At 39.7% G+C, this 21,471-nt stretch overlaps 1 protein-coding gene across 7 annotated transcripts in view; it reads left to right on the top strand.

Moving 5' to 3' along the window:
- Nucleotides 1-21,471, top strand: part of TTC39B (tetratricopeptide repeat domain 39B) — a 131,011-nt gene that overhangs the window by 24,356 nt on the left and 85,184 nt on the right. For 6 of the 7 annotated variants that reach the window (XR_013387811.1, XM_077912019.1, XM_077912013.1 and 3 more), the window contains exon 2: nt 13,678-13,712. The exons of the other annotated variant lie outside the window; for it this stretch is intronic. Coding sequence is in view for 5 of the 6 variants with exons in the window: in XM_077912019.1 (XP_077768145.1) it covers nt 13,678-13,712 (35 nt within the window). In the remaining variant the exon portion in view is untranslated. The remainder of the gene's footprint in view (nt 1-13,677; nt 13,713-21,471) is intronic. 7 annotated transcript variants of the gene reach the window in all.

Genomic DNA, 21,471 nt, shown 5'->3' with positions numbered 1-21,471 from the left:
TGCAACCACTCCACTATGTGGTTGTATAAGGAAAACAGCCATAGGCAATATGTAAATAAATGATTGAGTGTGGTAGTGTTCCAATAAAACTTTATTTACAAAAACAGCCAGCAGGCTGGATTTGGTGCATGGGTTTGCTGTGGTGGACTGATCTATTTGGGGACACCAGGACATGTCAGCCAGAGGGAGGCAGAACCAGGCCACTTAGTGCCAAGTGTTGTGCCTTGTTCACTCCCCAGCTGTCCAGGCTGTAGCACACAGTACCACTCACCAGTGCCTTTAGGAGATATAAGTCCCAACAATAATAGGGTAAAAGCTAATGTTTTGTACTCATTATTTGTTCTACGTGCTTTTCACTGTGTCATTTAATCCATGGACAACCCAGTGAGATGGGAAACAAGAACAGAGAAGAACAGTAGTTCACCGCAGATCACAGAGCTAGTGAGTGGTGAAACTGGGATTTGAACACACTTGAACTCAAGTCTTCCTTCTTCATCTCTCTTGACTTTTGGGTTTTCTCAGTTTGGGGTCTTCTTTGAAGCTGTACTCTACAGGAACTGCCTCTTCTGAGCACTAAGTAGCAAGATTCTGTGGTCTATTTTTAGGTCATTTACTTTGTAACACAGTGACCAAAGGGAATGCTAACTCTGTCATTTTTCTGTAATAGTTGAAAAATTTGAGGGTCCAGCAAGATGATGCAAGAGGTTTTGTTTTGCTCATCCCTAGGCTGCACTATAGGAATGGCTATAGGAACACTTCAATGATAACAGAAAAAATTGTTTATTAGTGTCTACTATGCCAACACTGTGCTAGGTGCATTAAATACATTATCTTGGGTAAACCCCTCAATGCTATAAATTAAGTAGTATTAAAGCAATTGTACAGATGGAGAAACTGAGGCTCAGCTATAGGATCCTAGATATGCTAATTAAATCTCTGAGTCTTAGTTTCTAATTTGTACATAATAATAGTCTTATTTCATAGGGTCATTATGAAAATTAAATGAGTTAATACATGCTAAGGATTGGGACTCAGAGGTGTTACCATCACTATTATTATCAGAACATAGTAGTAGCAGAGGTGAGAATCTCACTTTTTATAATTGTCTATCAATTAGAAATAAGCATCCAAGAGTCCAGTATAGTGTCTGGATGTTGTTAAATAGCCTTTACAATAGTTTATTCATAAGAAAAGGCAACAAACTATGTTCCTTTTAATTTTAAAATACCTCTACTTGTGATGGTTTCAAAATTGGGTAGTTTAAAATGTTAGAACTCAGCCTGTTGGTTCTGTTTGTTGCTGTTTGTTCATTTTGTGTAAAATTATTCCTTTGCAAAAATGGTATGTCCTAGATATTATTGTTTATAATAGATTAGGTGGGGTTGGCACCAGAGGACTGGAGTATTTGAGATGGTAAGTGATTAGCAAGGTTCATTTTACAACTAGAAAAATAGTAGCTGAGGACTATGTAGCTGAGGTGAGTAAAATAATTCTGTCATTTATTTATTTTTAAAGATTTTATTTATTTGAGAGAGAGAACATGCATGAGTGGGGGTGGGGAAGGGCAAAGGGAAGGGAAGAGGAAGAGGGAGAAGCAGACTCTGCTGAGCAGGGAGCCCAATGCCCAGGCTGGATCCCAGGACCTTGAGGTCATGACCTGAATTTAAGGCAGATGCTTAATTGAGGCACCCAGGCACCCCTAATTTAGTCATTTGTGTTAAATTCAGTAACACACAATAGTAAAAAATGTTTTGCATATGTACTCTTAATTACATACCATATATCACTATGCACATACTATATTTGTCACCTAACCATTCCTCTATGAGATTATATCCAAAGCCATGTGTACTCTATTAAATAATGGTAATTTATGGATTTGTTCAATGTTAATTTTGACTATACACAATTTTCCTTTTAAATGCTCACTTTAGGAGCACCTGGGTGACTCAGTTGGTTAAGCATCCTACTTTTGCTTTCTGTTCTGGGCATGATCTCCCAGTCCCAGCCCCAAGCTCTGTGCTCAGTGTGTAGTCACTTCAGATTCTTTCTCCTTCTCCTTACCCCTCTCTTTCTCAAATAAATAAATAAAATCTGTAAGTGCTCACCTGAGCATAGCAGAGCTGTAGCTCAGTTCCATATTTATAGTGAAATGCAAAAAGGGAAATTCTTCTCCCCCTTTGTAAAGTTAACTTCTTTCTTTCTTTTCTTTTTTCTTTTCTTTTCTTTTCTTTTCTTTTCTTTTCTTTTCTTTTCTTCTTTTCTTTTCTTTTCTTTTCTTTCTTTTCTTTTCTTTCTTTTCTTTTCTTTCTTTCTTTCTTTCTTTCTTTCTTTCTTTCTTTCTCTCTTCTTTTTGTATCACACTCATCTATGTTAGAAACTAAAGCAATGCTGTTTTTTGTGAGAGTGACATCTGGTGGTTTCTTCTTAATTCTCATGATTTCTCTGTGCTTGGCTAAAGTTCTCAGAAATTCCAGAGAATTATTGTGTAAGCTGCTTTGCTTGATAGTTAACACACTCACTAGCTTTTGAGGATCAAGTTAGTGCCATTGAGTTGGCTCAATCATTGAAAAGTACAGCATTCCTTTTAGATAGGGTTCCTCTGAATGCCAGCCTTCCCTGAGGGATTTTATTGTAACATGTATAATGGACAAATAGCTGCCTTATTGATGTGAGATTTTTGTTTAATTCAGAGAATTTAGGATGTTGAATAAGGGGTGGTTATCTGTGCCATCCTCTTTGCTTTACTCATGAGGAGGCTTGAACCCTGAGAGGTTGACTTTATTGGCTCAAGTCACACTGTTGGCCAAGGTCACTCTGCTTCCCAGTGAGCTGAGGTCCTGAGCTCTGTGCCTGTAAGTTATGTTTATCATGCTGGGTAAAGCACCGAATAGGAAGGTCTGGTTATTAAAGAATACAAGGTGAAGGGCATTTGAAGATGGTAGAAGTAAAGGCAGTTAACATTTTTGAGCACCTATTTGTTATAAATATTCCCATTGTAGTTTTTTGTCTCTCTTCTGAAACAGGATGAAGAATCTGTAGTGTGAAAGAGTTATGGAGGAAATCGTGAGGAATCCTGGGTCTGTCTCTATGAGTCCACTGATTTGTCCCATAGCTGAGCATTTAGTGTCCTATGGCATTGTGTTTGATTCTGTTTTGAGTCGGACTTATTGACCTGCATTATCTGGCTAGCATCCTTGCAATAATCTGGGGAGGTGATTGGAATCCCCATTCTATAGGTGGGGAAGTGGAGGATTAAAAGGGCTGAGTTTCTGACCCAGGCAGGTCTAAATATAACTTCCAGGCCTGAACTTGTGTTTTCTACTCTACTGTGGTGAAAATGTACTACATTACCACTGTAATGCTTGAGTTAATCATTTAATAAAACCTCACTCACCAACATGTAATGGTTGCTTAGTAAAAATGTGCTTAATTTATTTTTATGTTCAAAGTAATCCTTCCTATAGAACTGTTACTGTGTATCCCCAATTTTCACTATCAGATGTGTGATTTTTGGTAATGTAAAACTTAAAAAAAAAAAAGGACAGAAGTTGTGGGATAATATTGGAGTACTTTCCTGGCATGAGAGGAACTAGAGAACTATATTAATGCTATATTTAGTATGTGAAATTTTCACATTTTCTATCTCAAGTGAAGAGTGTTTAAAATAACTTCTAGGGCACATTTTTTTTCTTCTGGCAGCTGATTATTGTTTGTATTATTACAATAAAAAAACCCTCGATTAAAAAAAAAGTTTATTTAAGTAATCTCTATACCCAGTGTAGGGCTCAAACTCATGACCTTGAGATCAAGAGTTGTATGCTCTTCCAACTGAGCCAGCCAGGTGCCTCTAAAAAACTATTTTTGAATAATGTTTGAAAACCTCCAGTTTTTTACTTTGTGTATCCCCCCAAATCAGGTTTTACAAACTTGGGCAGGTTCAGAAGATGAACTCTATCATTTTTTTTCTTTTTTATCTGCTATATTTGAGAATTATGCTCGTAGTCTGATCTTTCTAAATTTTGGGAAAGTCACATTTTTTTCACTGCAAAGACCAGATAGAAACTCGGAATATTAGTGTCTAGTGTATGGGCCCTGGTTGCTTTCCTTCTCTTTGATTAAGAGCCCAGTGGGTCAGTTAAGTTTTCACAGAGAACTTGCTTTGATGTTAATCCTCTAATGGGAGTGGGAGTGGTGTTTGCACCTTTCATACCCAGGAGCTGGGATGCTGAAGCTGGGCTCTATGTTTGGCTTCAGAGAGTTTCAGGGCCTTGCTGCTCCATACAATGTGAAATTAAAAAAAAAAAAAAGTATCATTGCATATAAGACACAGCTGGTAGAAACCCTTGGGATCCAGTTGGGGAGTTTAAATTAGCTCCAGAAGGCTGTGGGCTTCTCTTTGAGCTTGACAAAGAGATTACAGAGAAATGGGTGGCAGGTGTGGGCAGAATGAAAAATTATTCCTGAGAGATGAGCATATATTTTATTTTATTTTTAAAAAACATTTATTTATTTAAGATTCTGTTTATTTATTTGAGAGGAAGAGAGAGTGGACATGAGCAGAGGGAAGGGCATAGGGAGAAAGAGATCTTGCCCTGCTGAGCAGGGAGCCTGACCCGGGGCTCGATCCCAAGACCCTGGGATCATGACCTGAGTTGAAGGCAGACCCTTAAGCAACTGAGCCACCCAGGCACCCAGGGTGCACATAATTTTTTTTTTAAGATTTTATTTATTTATTCATAAGACACACACACACACACAGAGGGAGGGAGAGACAGGCATAGGGAGAAGCAGGCCCCCTGCAAGGAGCCTGACGTGGGACCTGATCCCAGGACTCCAGGATCACGCCCTGGCCTGAAGGTAGGTGCTAAACCGCTAAGCCACCCAGGGATCCCCTGCACATAATTTTAAAAAAGTTCATTGCTCTGAAAATTACTTCATGGCCACACAATAAAGATGTATTTTGTTTTATGTTTTTAAAGATTTTATTTACTTATTCTTGAGAGACACACAGAGAAAGGCAGAGACATAGGCAGAGGGAGAAGCAGACTCCCTGCAGAGAGCCCAATGTGGGACTTGATCCCAGGACCCAGGATCATGACTTGAGCCAAAGGCAGACGCTCAACCACTGAGCCACCCAAATGACCTTAAGATGTATTTTAAATGAGTTAACCTTGATTTAGAAAAATCAGTACTTTGTTGACATTATAGTGGGGAATGATGTCACTTAAATTTATGTATTTTTCATATGATTAACTAGCAACGTGCTCTTTCTTTTTGTGTGTGAAAAGATTTTCATCTACTATCTGAAAAACTCTCCTAGTATGTCACTATGATAATGATAAACTATAACAGATGTCATTCTGGTTTCCCATTTTGAACATCTTTTTTTCTTTTTAAAGATTTTTATTTATTTATTCATTAGAGACAGAGAGAGAGAGAGAGAGGCAGAGACTCAGGCAGAGGGAGAAGCAGGCTCCATGCAGGGAACCCAACGCGGGACTCGATCCTGGGTCTCTAGGATCACGCCCTGGGCTGAAGGCGGCACTAAATCGCTGAGCCACCTGGACTGCCCTGAACATCTTTTTTTTTTTTTTTTTAATTAAATTTTATATTAATTCCAACATAGTTAACATACAGTGTTGTATTAGATGTGCAGTATAGTGGTTTGACAACTGTTTTGAGCATCTTGATTCAGCAGGGGTGAACGTCATGCAGAGGAATGTTTGCAGTCCATAGGACCCCAATATCTATGGCTATTAATCCCTGCCCTAGTCTTGGGGGAGGTTTCAGCATCCTCTTCATGTCTCATGTCCTTGGGAATGGTCCAGATGTGCCCCAGAGCCAGGATAGAATCTGACTTGTCAGAGTTCTTGGCAGCTCTAGGGTTCTTTGAGTCCATGGTACCAAACACACAGCTTCATTGGTAAGTAGAATAGAATGTTGGGTGAAAGCTCCAGCAAAGAGGGTCTGGAGCTATGGGGTGGGGGTAGAGGTCTCTCACTGAGGACCCCCATCACACCTTGTCATCTCTTCCTAAAGAACAACAATTCAATGAGAACAAGGTAGCATCAGCTAGCAGACCCAGGAAATCATCCATATGAGAGAGGGGGAAAAATGGAGGCAGAGGAGGAAGTGGAAGAAGAAGAGGAAGAGGAGGTAAAGGGAGAAAAGAAGAGTCCAAGAGAAGTGAACCAAATCAGCCTTTTGGATTTGTGGTATCTAGCTTTAATTTTCATCATGTTTCTTCCTGCTTTTTCTTGGAGTGACATTTGCCACTACTCCTTTTCCTACTGCAAAATGAAGTAAAATTCAGATGGAGAGGCTTAAAAAAGTTGTAAATCCATTGGGTCTCTTTGGAAGTTAATACAGATTATTTATTTACTTACTTATTTAAGACAGAGTGTGTGCGTGCACCTGTGGTGGGGGGAGGGACAGAGGAAGAGGAAAAGAGAAGATCCCAAGCAGGCTTCATGCTCAGTAGAGCCCAGGTGGGGCTCGATCTCATGACCCTGAGATCATGACCAGATCAAGAGTCAGATACTTAATTGATTGCGTCACCCAGGTGCTCCATTCAGAGTATTAAAATTACTACTAGTAATAGCATATTTTTCATCTTTATTCTTTGTTGTGCTCCACTAGAGATAAACAGAATGTAAACATTTTCATCATTGGTATCTTCATTGTTTAAGATTCTTTAACAGACATTTGCTAAGAATTTGCCATCACTTAAGTGCACTTGCATGCATTTGTGCCACACAGAATATGATGAATTTAACAAATTAAGATGAAAATTGCTTACAAAGCCTTAGTAGTTGATGCAATACCCCTATCCCCCTTCCTCACTTCTCTGTTTCCATGACCAGGGTTTTCCATCCATCTGGGGGCAGGGGGCAGGGTTTCAGGCTCCCCACCCAGCAGGAGCAGGCCCTGGAGTGCCCCCTTGCATCCAGAAGGTCCTCTGGGGAATCTTTCACATACAGGGTTAGCCCATTTGCTAAATTGCAAAATGAAACCGCTCAAGGTAAGGACCTTGCCTCTCAAGACAAGGGTACTCAACCAGCCAGTCAGCTAATAACTATTTGCTGAGTCTATGAAGTGCAAGTACTATGCTGGGTTATAAAGTGGATTCAAAAGGAGTATGATGGCCCTTGACTCCAGCCAAGCAGTCAAGATAGGCTCTGGAAAAAGGTGCCATTTAAAAAAATTTTTTTAAAAAATATTTTATTTATTTATCCATGAGAAACACAGAGAGGAGAGAGAGAGAGAGGCAGAGGGAGAAGCAGGCCCCATGCAGGGAGCCCGACATGGGACTCAATCCTGGGTCTCCAGGATCACACCCTGGGCCAAAGGTGGCGCTAAACCACTGAGCTACCCGGGCTGCCCTCAGGTGCCATTTTGAGGCAATGCATGATTAGGAGCCAAGTGTGGCTCAAATCAGCGTGGGAGTGGTGGAGGCAAATGGAGCAGCCTTCCAGGAAGAAACTAAACACAGGGACTTTCCTAGGAGCATGTCATATTTGTCAGCAGCATGATATTTTCTCTCTTACTGTCATTTTTTTAAAAAAGATTTATTTATTTATTCATGAGAGAGAGGCAGAGACACAGAGAGAAGCAGGCTCCTCACAGGGAGCCCGATATGAGACTCGATCCCCAGACCCAGGATCACACCCTGAGCCAAAGACAGACACCCAGCTGCTGAGCCACCCAGACATCCCCTCTCTTACTGTCACTAAACTGGAAGGACTCTGGATGCTTCTCTGACTGTATGTGTTTCAACTGAAGTCCACATGTTGATCCTCTGTGGACCCAGGCCTGGGAAGTTTAAGGGAAACAGTTTGTGGTGATCACTGGGGAAATAAAAACCAGCACTGGAGAAGCACTGGGAAGTTAGTGAGTGGAAGGCAAAGAGACCATAGGTAGAGAAAGCTGGTTATGCTCCATGGAAATTATATGTGGGAATACTTAGTGCTGGGTGGGAGGCTGTTGACTAGCAGTCTGCTGTGGATCTAGTGCCAGACCTAGGGGTCTTGATGGGAATCCACAGAGGAATGGAGCTCCTGAGGGCAGCGGCGGGAAGAGGATAGATCTTGAGCTGGGTGTGGGAACCTAGACAAACAGAAGGAAAAGGAAGCCATTGGCCCTTGTGTATGTGCTGTGGGAGGTCTGAGCAGACGGCTCTGACTGCTGGTGTTTCTTACCCCTGGGTGGAATCCATAACAGTTTTCCCACAGATTGGGAAGCTGTATTTACAGAGACTTAGGGTGAGAGTGTGTCATTACTGTTAATGTCAAAGTGTAATTTCCACAAATTACAAATATAATTCCCATAAAGATAGAAAATGAACATGTCAAAGTTTTATTTGACCATCAGTGGTGGAAACCAGTGAGATGGTAAACTGATTCAAAGAGTATTTGAGGAACCGGGTATTTACAGGTTTAAAAAACAATGTTAGATTAAGATTGCTAGGTTATATGTAAAACTGGGTAATGTCCTACAGAGTGATAAAACCAGATTAAGGTTTTCCTGCCATTCAGAAATCTAGAAGTTAACATATAACCTCACAGTGTCTGCACTCTAATCAGAAAGTAAATAGTAAAGTCAAACACAAGGATATTCTCCTAGAGAATGAGATAATCCCTGGGAGAAGTTGTTCAACAATGCTGCTATATGACCTTGAGAAGATATGCCACCCAACTGCCTGAGTTCCAAGTTGCGGATAATTTTGACATTAAAAAAAAAATACCTGGGAGTTAAAGATCTGAAATTGAATTCCAGTTCCTTCACTTACCAGCTGTGTAATGTGGGTCAGGTAATTACGTATGATTTACCTGGATTTACTTGCTGTGAATTGGGAGGAACAAGTGAGATAACTTTTGTAAAATGCCTGGCACATGAGAGGTACTCAATCAATCTTAGTTCTTCTCTTTACCTTTCCTTTTTTTTCCCTAAGATTTTATTCATTTATTCATTTTAGAAAGAGAGCGAGAGAGCATGTGAACGGGGGAGGAGGCAGAGGCCGAGGGAGAGAGAGGGGGGAGAATTTCAAGCAGACTCCTCAATGGATGCAGAGCCTGGGGCCAGGCTCGATCCCATGACTCTGAGATCACAATTGCACCTGAAACCAAGAGACAGACACTCAACTGACTGAGCCACCAGGTACCCTGCCTTTCCTCTTTTCAAATGAAAAAAATTTCACCTTTTGTCTGGCCTTCAGAGATGAAGTTCTCTCTCTGTCTCTCCCTCCTTCCATCCCTCTCTTTCTCATCTCTAGTTTATTAGAATAATATCCTAGAACTCTGGTGCATTTTCTCCATTCCTAATGGTGGTATTCTATTCAACTTTCATTTTCACCTAAATGGAAAAAAAAGACTTTTCATATTCTTTTTTTAATTAAAAAATTCCCTAGCCTCTATCTTGAGATGTAATGAATATTTAGCATTGTGTCAGTTTAATGTGTACAATGTAATGATTTGATATACATACATATTGTAATATGAGTCCCATAGTAAGGTTAGCTAACACATCCATCACTTCACATAGTTACACTTTTCTCTGTGTGTGGTGAGAGCTTTTCAGATCTACTCTCTCAGCAACTTCCAGATATACAAGGCAATATTGTCAACTATGGTCACCATGTTGTACAGCATGCTTATTTAGAGAATTCTCTGCATATGACAAAATGGAGGATATTACCTAAGTGAGGATGATTTCTTATTTGGTTATTTGATATACTTTAGTTTTTTATTTTCTGAGGAAGTAGTTCTTGCTGAAGAATAAAAGCCTTGGGGGCAGCCCCGGGGGCGCAGCGGTTTGTCGCCGCCTGCAGCCTGGGGTGTGATCCTGGAGACCCGGGATCGAGTCCCACATCAGGCTCCCTGCATGGAACCTGCTTCTCCCTCTGCCTCTCTCTCTCTCTGTCTCTATGAATAAATAAATAAAATCTTAAAAAAAAAAAAAGAATAAAAGCCTTGGGATGCCTTGGTGGCTCAGCAGTTGAGCATCTGCCTTTGGCTCAGATCCCTGGGGTTCTGGGATCGAGACCCGCATCAGGTTCTTTGCAGGGAGCCTGCTTCTTTCTCTGCCTATGTCTCTGCCTCTCTCTGTGTCTCTCATGAATAAATAAATAAAATCTTAAAAAAAAGAATAAAAGCCTTGTCTCCTTTTAATTAAGAGCTGGCTTCCCAAGTTATCCCTGTTGAAGGGCACTCAGTAAGTATTTCAGTGTCTCTGGTGTGCCTTGCTTTGACTTGAGGTTTGCAAGGAGGGTAGTGATGCCCAGTAGCCTTCCTAGGGTATGATCTTTACATTCCCCTTAGTTGGTAAAGGTCAGCCCAGGTAGGGTTAATGGTGGCGCCAGGGGGACTGTGAGTTGATGTCTTGTATAGGAAGTGGATGATCACAGCCAGATTGGGGTTCCTGGAGAGCAGATTTTACTCCCTTATCCACAGCCTCTTTCAAGATAACCTGCATGCTGGCATGTGAGACATTGTGCTGTGATTCAAAATGACAAAATCTGGGATGCCTGGGTGGCTCAGCAGTTGAGCGTCTGCCTTTGGCCCTGGGCATGATCCCAGAGTCCCTGTATCGAGTCCCACATCAGGCTTCCTGCAGGGAGCCTGCTTCTCCCTCTGCCCATGTCTCTGCCTCTCTGTGTCTCTCATGAGTAAATAAATAAAATCTTTAAAAATAACAGCAACAACAAAAAATGACAAAATCTGTGATACCAACAGCCTCAACAGAGTTTTGATTTGGAAAAAAAGTCTATTTGTAATTTTTTTTTTTTAAAGATCAATTTATTTATTTGAGAGAGGGAGAGGATGTGTGAGCATGCATGGAGGTGGGGCAGAGGCAGAGGCAGAGGGAGAGGGAGAGAGAGTCTTAAGCTGATCACGGAGCCCGACACAGGGCTTGATCTTATAACCATAAGATCATGACCTGAGCAGAAACCAAGAGTCAGATGCTTAACTGACGAAGCCATCCAGGTACCTCTAATTGTTCATTTTTAATAGAGGCCAGAGAAGCATCTTTTTACTTTTGGCCTAGGTACTTTTGCTTTAGGACTAGCTCATTTCTCTTCTACTAGTTGGTTTATGAACTTATACTTTTGCTGCAGGAGAGTGCAATTAAGATTTATTTTATTTTATTATTATTATTTTTTAAGATTTTATTTATTTATTCATGAGAGACACACACAGAGAGGCAGAGACATAGGCAGAGGGTGAAGCAGGCTCCATCAGGGAGCCCAACGTGGGACTTGATCTCGGGCCTTCAGGATCACACCCTGGGCTGAAGGCAGCGCTAAACTGCTGAGCCACTGGGGCTGCCCTGCAATTAAGATTTAATTGCCCTTGGGGATCCCTGGGTGGCTCAGCGGTTTAGTGCCTGCCTTCAGCCCAGGGTGTGATCCTGGAGTCCCGGGATTGAGTCCCACATCAGGGTCCCTGTATGGAGCCTGCTTCTCCCTCTGCCTGTGTCTCTGCTTCTCTCTCTTTGTGTCCCTCATGAATAAATAAATAAAATCTTAAACAAAAAAGTTGAATTGCCCTTGACTCTACCTGCCTCCCAATGTAGTAGGTTAATGGGTTAGAGATCCCAAAGTTTGAACTTCTAGCACTTCTTATAGTGTTGTTTCTTCTTACAGTTTATACATTTCTCCCCTTTCCTGCCTAAATACAGAGCTTGACGTAGTCTAAACATTGTTCAGTATCAATGGTCATATGAAAGAAAAGTTCTGTAGCCCTCTTTCCTCATTTCTGTATTATAGCTATAAATGATGCGATATAATCAGTGTCTTGACAGCCTCAGCTCAATTTGCTCATTCATTAGGCAACACATATTTATTGAGCAACTATTGTGCCAAGCCTTAGTGATTTTTCTGTAGGTATGATAAATAAGAACCTGCCCTGATGGAGACAGACTGTAACCAAGTAAGTAAACAAGATAGATTATAAATTTTATAAATGAAATAAATCAGATGATGAGAAACTATAGACTTCTATTCTTAGTAATTTTATTTTATGTTATTTTATTTTTTTATTTAAATATTTTATTTATTTATTCATGAGAGACACACACAGAGAGAGGCAGAGACACAGGCAGAGGGAGAAGCAGGCTCCATGCAGGGAGCCTGATGTGGGACTCGATACCGGGACTCCAGGATCATGCCCTGGGCCAAAGGCAGGTGCTAAACCGCTGAGCCATCCAGGGATTCCCTTCTTAGTAATTTTATTTTTTTATTTTTATTTTATTTTATTTTATTATTTTTTTTAAATTTTTATTTATTTATGATAGTCACAGAGAGAGAGAGAGAGAGAGAGAGGCAGAGACATAGGCAGAGGGAGAAGCAGGCTCCATGCACCAGGAGCCCGACGTGGGATTCGATCCTGGGTCTCCAGGATTGCGCCCTGGGCCAAAGGCAGGCGCTAAACCGCTGTGCCACCCAGGGATCCCCCTTCTTAGTAATTTTAATTGAGGTTATTAGAGATAGTCTCTTTCTGAGCTGGAAATGGAAGGATGAGAATAAGTCAGCCATGCATTAGAAGAGTTGAGCAAAAAAGCATTCTAGGAAGGAGGGAATGATGAAGAGAGGTGTGGGATGAGTTTGGCTTGTTCAAGGAACAGAAAGACAGACATGCACATCCAATGGAGTGAGCTAGGGTACAGGTGGATGGAGAGGTGGTCAGAGGGTGGTACAGCTGGTTAGTGCTCTGTAGATTATGGGAAGGAACGCAGGTTTATTGTATGTGCAATGGAAAGCTTGTAAAGAGGTCTAGGACAGTGGAATGGCACAAACTTACGGAAAGAAGGGAAAGAAAAGAATACAGCTGTTGTGTGAAGACTCAGATGGAGGGTGTCAAGTGTAGGAGTGGGGGAAACCAGTGAGGTCCTTGTGCTTGGGTATGGTGGTGGTGGCACATGTAGAGAGAAAGATGCTTTGAAAATTGGACTAAGTTACGATGAGTCCGAAATATATGAATGAGGAGCATGGATTTGAGTTTTGCAGTTATGGGGGAGCTTTGTGTGTATGTAAGTTTGGGCATGGATGTGTATTTGTGAATGTGTGTGTATGACTGTGAGTTTATGAGTGTGTGTTAGTATGCATCAGTGTGAGGTGCCTGTGTAGAGTGCACACATATGAGTGCGTGTGTGTGCACACACTTGGGTTTTTTTCCTGTTATTTCTTTTAAACGGGCAGACCAGTGGCACGAAGGAAAGGCCTGACTTATATGGGACTATTTAACTGGGGGAAAGTTGGTGGCAGGAAGACTAGCTAGGAGGTTAGTGGAGCTGGATGTGAAATGAAGTCCCAGAGAATGCTAACTTGGCCAGGGAGCAAGAGAAGACTAAATTGGGCAAATCCAGTTGTTTTATTCTGTATATGGATGAATGAGACTGAGGAGTGAAAGATAATTCCATTAAAGAATCACACTTTTCAAATTAGCCCAGTGTGATTGCTAGATTTATCAGTCTTAATTATTAAAAAAAATAAACTTCACTAAAATTCATTTGCTTGATTTCTCAGGAAGGCAGTCCATTAGTAAGAGTTTAGTGAATCTACTACACCCAGACTGTCCCCTAACCCTTACCCCCGCACATATGTATACACACTCATTTTCTCTACATCTGGAGTTCTTAATTCTTGAGAAACTCATTGTATTTTTTGTTTCCCTCTAGGACATCTTTGAAGATGCATTGGAAAGCATCTCTATGTAAGTAGTAACATAAAAAGTATATAGTAAATAAAAATGATTCTCTTATATGAAATGTGTAAATATTTCATTCTTACTTTCTGAGAGTTGTGAATACTGCCAGAAAGAAATCACTTTTCTATAATTCAAGAATTAGGCTGTGATGATGCTTAAGCAAAGGATGTATCTAAAGTTACTAGCAAATATATTTTTGAGTATTATTTCTTACAACCTTAATTAAACTAAAATAAAAGAAGAAATGTTTTCCAACAAATTTGATATTGTTTATACCTAACCTATTACATCTTGTTTATGTGTTTTTACATGAGTAATCTCATATTGCAGAATTTTGCTTTTGTTTAATTTTATTAACAAGCATTTCCTGTAAGTCTACATAGTTTTTTTTAATTTTTTATTGGTGTTCAATTTGCCAACATATAGCATAACACTCAGTGCTCATCCCATCAAGTGCCCCCCTCAGTGCCCGTCACCCAATCACCCCCACCCCCGCCCACCTCTCTTTCTACCACTCCTTGTTCATTTCCCAGAGTTAGGAGTCTCTCATGTTTTGTCTCCCTTTCTGATATTTCCCACTCACGTTTTCTCCTTTCCCCTTTATTCCCTTTCACTATTTTTTATATTCCCCAAATGAATGAGACCATATAATGTTTGTCTTTCTCCGATTGACTTATTTCACTCAGCATAATACCCTCCAGTTCCATCCACGTTGAAGCAAATGGTGGGTATTTGTTGTTTCTAATGGCTGAGTAATATTCCATTGTATACATAGACCACATCTTCTTTATCCATTCATCTTTCAGTGGACACCGAGGCTCCTTCCATAGTTTGGCTATTGTGGACATTGCTGCTATAAACATCGGGGTGCAGGTGTCCCGGCATTTCACTGCATCTGTATCTTTGGGGTAAATCCCCAGCAGTGCAATTTCTGGGTCGTAGGGCAGATCTATTTTTAACTCTTTGAGGAACCTCCACACAGTTTTCCAGAGTGGCTGTACCAGTTCACATTCCCACCAACAGTGCAAGAGGGTTCCCCTTTCTCCACATCCTTTCCAACATTTGTTGTTTCCTCCTCTACATAGTTTTTGTACTGATTTTACATGCTATCCTATTAGATCAAGTGGAACACCACAATTATCTATTTCTCCTTTATTAGACATTTAGGTTGTTAACCAGTTTACTGTTAACCAGTTACCTTGAAACTAAGTAATGAGTATTTTCATGTATATAGATTTGTCATATTTTTTAATTATCTCCAAAGATTAATTTCACAGATGTAGGATTACTGGATTAAAAAGGATGGAGATTTTTATTGCTCTTTATATGATATATTTCTCTTTTAAAAAAAGATTATTTATTTGAGAGAGAAAAGAGAGAGAGAGAATTAGTGGGAGGGACGGAGAGAGAGGGAAAGAGAATCTGAAGCAGCCTCTACACTTTCTGAATTAGCTTGGATCATAACAAAGTTCCACAGACTGAGTAGCTTAAACAATAGAAATTTATTTTCTCATAGAGCCAAAGGCTAGATGTCTGAAATCAGGGTGCCAGCATGGACAGGTTCTGGTGAGAGCACTCTTCCTGGTTTATAGATGGCTGCCTTCTCTTAGGTCTTCACATGACGGACAGATAGACCAACAGACAGATGGGGCCTCTTCTTACAGAGGCCCAGATCCAGTCATGGGACTCCCACTCTCAGGACTTAATCTAAACCTAATTATCGCCCAGGGGCCTCATTTCCAAGCACCATCACAGAGGAGGTTAGGGCTACCACACATGAATTCTCAGGTACACAATTCAGTCCGTAGCACTTTCAAAAGAGTTTTATCAGTTTATGTGGTTACTAATCCCGTGTAAGTAAGTGGCATGTAAGTGAAATAAAGCATAGCATCACTAGGTACTATTTTTTTGTTTTTAAATTTACTTATTCATGAGAGACACAGAGAGAGAGGCAGAATCATAGGCAGAGGGAGAAGCAGGCTTCCCACAAGGAGCCCGATTTGGGACTCAATCCCGGGACCCTGAGGCCCCAGGATCATGACCTGAGCCAAGCCACCCAGGTGCCCCTACCACTAAGCCACCCAGGTGCCCCTGCCACATGGTTTTGCTACTCAAATAATAACTAATTGCTTAATTTAAAAAATTTTTTCTTTAGTACCATTGTTTACCACATTGCAGTTCCTTTTATATAAATTCTAGTCTTCTTTTACATGCTTAACTTCTACTCACTGTTTCTCTTACATACTTACAAACTTTAAAACAGTTATACAGTGTAATCTTTTGTTTGCTTCAGCTATTTTCCCTAATTGTTGTTTTTCTTTATGTTAGTTATACTTTTTTTGTGTTGTCTAGAAGTTTTAATGTTTATATTGTTGAATGTTTGTTTTTGTAATTTAAAGAGAAAAAAAACTTAATTGTGACTAGGACAAAAAAATAAGCTCTTCATTTTGGAAAAGTTTTAGATTTATAGGATTATTGCAAAGATAGTGCAGAGAGTATTTGGAAATGGACTTGAATTAGTTGTAAATGGATATTGCAAATGCTAGGGCAACCCCTAAAAAAAGGGGAAAAATATAACTGATAATGTAAAATAGGAGAGAAAATGAAATCATATAAAATACTCAATTAAAATCACAGAAGGCAGAAGGAGAGTAGAAGAGAAAAATAGGAACAAAGAACAAAGGCAACAAATAGAAAACAGTAATAAATATGGTATATATTAATCCAACTATATATTAATAATCACTGAGTATCAGCAGTCTATATGTACCAATTAAAAGACAGAGATTGTCAGCATGGATCAAAAAAACAAAACAAAACATGACCTAACCATATGTTGTCCATAAGAAACTCACATTAAATATAAAGACATATAGATTAAAAGTAAATGGATGGAGAAAAATATACCATGCTAACTCTAATCAAAAGAAAGCAGGAGTAGCTATATTAATTTCAGGGAGAACAGGCTTCAAAGTGAGGAAAGTTATCAGCGATAAAGAAGGAAAGTTATCATTAAATAACGATAGAAGGATCAATTCTCCAGGACGACATAGCAGTTCTTAATGTGTATGTGTCTAACAAGAGTGCATCAGAGTACGAGGCAAAAACTAATAGATGACTCTCTTATCATACTTGATGGCATCAACGCACTTCTCAGAAATGAACAGATCCAGTTGGCAGAAAATCAGTAAGGGCACAGTTGAACTCAAAATAAAAACCAGCCAAACATAAAACCCCTGAACTTAACTCAGCTGGATTTAATTTAGATCCCTATCTCCTACCAACCCTGAAATTGCTAGTCTGCTATTCCAACACCATTTGCTGTCTGTGAAGTAAGGAAAATTTATAATGCCCCCTTTATCAAGTAATAAATTCATTAAAGTTAATGGTGCTCTGTTTTTGGGCTTTCTGTTTGTTCCTTTCATCTGTATGTCTGTTTGCATAAAAATTATTCTTTGGTCAACTGTTTTAGGTGTTTCAATGTTAGTATGACTGGTTCTTAGAAGAACAGTATCCAACAGTGACTCCTATGATGGTGATACTTTAGATTCCCTCCTATCAGACACATTTTGTGTACTTTTAAAATGTGGAATGAAAAAAAAAATGTGGAATGATGTCTTGGCCTTTTTTATTCTACTGTCAAGTATGTTATAATTTTTCTCATTCTTAAAACAATAATTTTTTTAACACTACCTTACTTGGTAAATATCTAACATTTTATTTTCCATTAATTGCCTCTTTCAGCCTCTCTTCAGCTGTATGTATCTGCCAGCATTTTCTTCTTTTAATTTTTATTTCCCTGTCCTGCTCAGGTTAGCAAACCCAAAGGTTTACCCATTCTAAAATTTATCTTGCTCTTTTAGATTTCTGGTGTGCATTATTTCTTGTGTCCCTCAAGACTATCTCTTAAACAGTTTTTGTTTCCTTTTCAGTGTTGCCAAAGTGTCTCTGGTATATGTTCTTATATGTCGTAACACATTATAGTAAATATATCACCAGATACATTATAGTGATATATCACCTAAGAAAGAACCTCACCTCTTTGAAATAGAGTTCAAAGCCAGAATAGGTGGCCAAAGTAGATATCAGAGTTCATGCTCTAAAACTTTTGCCCTTTACCTGCAGTAGTGGCCTCCATCCAGAGTGTGTCTACGATTAGTTTTGACCGGATTCTAATAAACTTTGCTTTTTTGGCCTAATTTTGCTGGAGTTCTGGAAGGTATGGTGAGGGGGTAGCTTTAGAGGTCAGGTCCAAAAATGGCAGTGAAGGAAGAAAGTAATTGTGACATACAGTCATGGCATTCCAAAGCACAGCCACATGGTGTACACAATCTAGATGCTCCTTTCTGGAGAGACCAGCCTATGGATTTGACAGGCTAACTTGAGCTTCAGTCCCATTGCACCATTTACTGGCTAGGAGGCCTGGGACTAATTTCTCCAAGTCTCAGCTTCTTCATCCTTGCATAAATTTATTGGGAAGTTAGAATGAAATTTAATTTAAATGTGGTAATGGGACTAAAGCACATAGTAGGTGCTCTGTAAATATTGGTTACCTTCCTATTCCCCCCATCCCCCAAACCTTGATTGCTCTTCAGTCTCCCATGAGAAAATCATGTTCACAATTCTGTCTCTGAGACATTGGAAAAAGGTTAAATGATATCTAATATATTCTATTTAAGAAAGTAGAAACTTGTGTCACATATGTTAAGGAAATTTTAGAATAACCAGAAATGTTTTAAGATGATATTTTGAAAGTTAATAGGATACACTTCATTCACTGGGAAACCTCATTTGGATGGTTCCTTTTATTTCTTCAACACAGAGAGTGGTGTTTCTATACTTTGGTCTCCTATGTTTACTGACTCTTTTTGAAATTAAAAATATTGCAGAGGTAATCCACTATTCAATCTTTTTCTTTTAACAAATTGTTTTCCCTGTGATTACAAATACATTTAGTTGTAAACAATTATTGAATTATTTTTCTGTGTGAACTTTTAGTTTATCCTTATTTCAGCTTGTCAGTATTTTTCTCTTGTTTCCTCTTAAATCTGTGATACTGTGACATTCCTTTCATGACCGGTTAGTGCTAAGCTCAGTAGAGCTCTTTTTCCTCATGCTGATTGAACCACGCATTTTGGTTTAATGTTTCTAGTGCCGGTAGGGATATTTCAACTTCTCTGCTGCAAGAGATGGTCCCCATGCCAACCTGATGATTAATTTATTGCTGTGAATATTTCTGCCTGAATTTCTAATGAAAAGATGAAAAGCTAACAGATGAGGGAGGCCCTGAATTGTTTCCACAAAAAAACTATTTCCCATTCTCCTTTTCTGCTTAATGGATTTACCACTGCAGACATATTTCCTACTTCTGAATCTTTGTGGTAACAACTGTGTTATTTTAACTGACTATTTTTGGGAAGTTGCTAGGTTTGCAAACTGCTAGATCATATGAACATCTCTACCATTTAGAACTGAAGGGGAAAAAAGATACTTTTTCTTTTTTTTTTTTTAAGATTTTATTTATTTATTCATGGGAGACAGAGAGAGAGAGAGAAAGAGAGAGAGAGAGAGGCAGAGACTCAGGCAGAGGGAGAAGCAGGCTCCATGCAAGGAGCCCGATGTGGGACCCGATCCTGGAACTCCAGGATCACAACCCAGGCTGCAGGCGGCGCTAAACCACTGTGCCACCGGGGCTGCCCAAGATACTTTTTCTTTAACTGTTAGTGGCACATTGAACAGGTCCTTTTTAAAAATTAAAATCTTTGGGGCACCTGGGTGGCTCAGTGGTTGAGCATCTATCTTTGGCTCAGGGTGTGATCATGGGGTCCTGGGATCAAGTCCCGCATCAGGCTCCCCTCAGGGGGCCCACTTCTCCCTCTGCCTATGTCTCTGCCCCTCTCTCTGTGTCTCATGAATGAATGAATGAATAAATAAATAAATAAAATCTTTAAAAAGAATTAAAATTGTTTGAGAACTTTCCTGCTCAGTATGAGGAGATGACCTTAGGGAGGGACTGTAAATTAGATCCATGCTATGATCTATAGAAATTTGACAGAGGACTAGTGGTGCCTTAGAGACTTACTTCCTGATTTAACAGTTCCTTGCTGGCATGGACTTCTTGGTTCTATGATGACCAGTATCCTTCTTTGCACAACTACCATCTTTGACAGTATAGTGGTGTGTATAAAAAGAGTCTGTTTGTAAGGGATGCCTGGGTGGCTCAGCGGTTAAGCATATTCTTTTGGCTCGGGGTGTGATTCTGGGTTCCTGGGATCAAGTCACATCGGGGTCCCTGCATGGAGCCTGCTTCTCCCTCTGCCTGTGTCTCTACCTCTCTCTCGGTGTCTCTCATGAATAAATAAATAAATAATCTTTTAAAAAGTCTGTTTATAAATTCACTGTGATATGACACACAAAGAATAAATGAAATGTTTCAGGGGTTCCAAACAAGAGGTAGGAGATAGGAGCCTGGCACTGGCTTTGGGTTTGAGGTATATGGGAATGACCTGAGACATCTGTGGACGCCGGTAAAGATAGGTCACAGAGGATCCCTGGCCTCTGTTGAGTGGAGAGCTTGGATTAACCACTTGGAATCATTGTGACTTAGTAGTTTTGTTTCGTTTCTTTCTTTCTTTCTTTCTTTCTTTCTTTTTTTTTTTTTTTTAAGATTTTATTTATTTATTTGGGAGAGAGAGAGAGAGCGAGCATGAGAGAGGCAGAGAGAGAGAATCTTCAAGCACACTCCTCACTGAGTGTGGAGCCTGACTTGGGGCTCAATCCCAGGACCCATGCAATCATGACCTGGGCCAAAACCAAGAGCTGGACGCTCAACTGGCTGAGCCATCTAGGCACCCCAGTGGCTTGGTAGTGTTTTTGATTAATCTCTTTCTGTAAAAACCATGGAACAAAAATCTAATTAACTAGAGGGCCCTGGTTGGGTACTAGTTAATTAGGATTTTCTTTTTTATTCAAAGACTGTTAGAACAGATGCAGGTTTAGTATGTTGTCAGCAATGATCTCTTATATTCCATTGCATCTTATTAAGTTTTTGAATTTATCCTTACCTAGAAATGTGTATGTGTTGAGTCGAGTCCCAGGCAGTATGAATGCAGTGGGGGATGAATGTGTTTATGTGCAAAAACTACTGTGAATTTATCTTTGCTTCTAGAAATTGAAATGGGCAGACATTTTAAACCAAGTGATAAGAAGCTTATGATGGAAATAAAAATATTTTGTAGCCTAGCATTTCTTATGGGCTTTTTCCTTCTTTACACCTCTCTTTTGAACTATAAATTGTAGATTACAATGAGATAAAGTTTTTAAGGCCATTTTGTTTTTCTTATTAGTAGACAAACTAATTATAATCAACTAGTTTGCCCTCTTTTAAGGTTATTTAGGGTGAAAGTCAGTGAATGCTAGTTGGAAAACATCTAGTTAATGTTTCTCTTCATAGAGGTTAAATTATAAATAGTAACTCCAGGCAGATTTGGATTTACTTTCATTTTTCTCTGATTTTGTTTGTCCCAACTCTCCCCTCCTAGGTGATACAATTATTGCCCAAATCTAGAGAGGAACTCCTCCCCAACCCTACCTGCCTTTTCTCAACCAGGTTGACAATTATTTTATTAGATCTAACATGGCATTTATGTTTTTTAAGTTAAACAATTTTTTTTTTTTTTTGAGAGAGAGAGATCATGAGCTGGGGGAGGGGAGAAAGGGAGAGGGAGAGAGAATTTTAAGCAGGCTCCGTGCTCGGTACAGAGAC

The sequence above is a fragment of the Canis aureus genome, chromosome 10 (assembly GCF_053574225.1).
Source record: "Canis aureus isolate CA01 chromosome 10, VMU_Caureus_v.1.0, whole genome shotgun sequence".
Taxonomy (NCBI): domain Eukaryota; kingdom Metazoa; phylum Chordata; class Mammalia; order Carnivora; family Canidae; genus Canis; species Canis aureus.
This window is presented reverse-complemented; position numbering and strand designations above follow the sequence as displayed.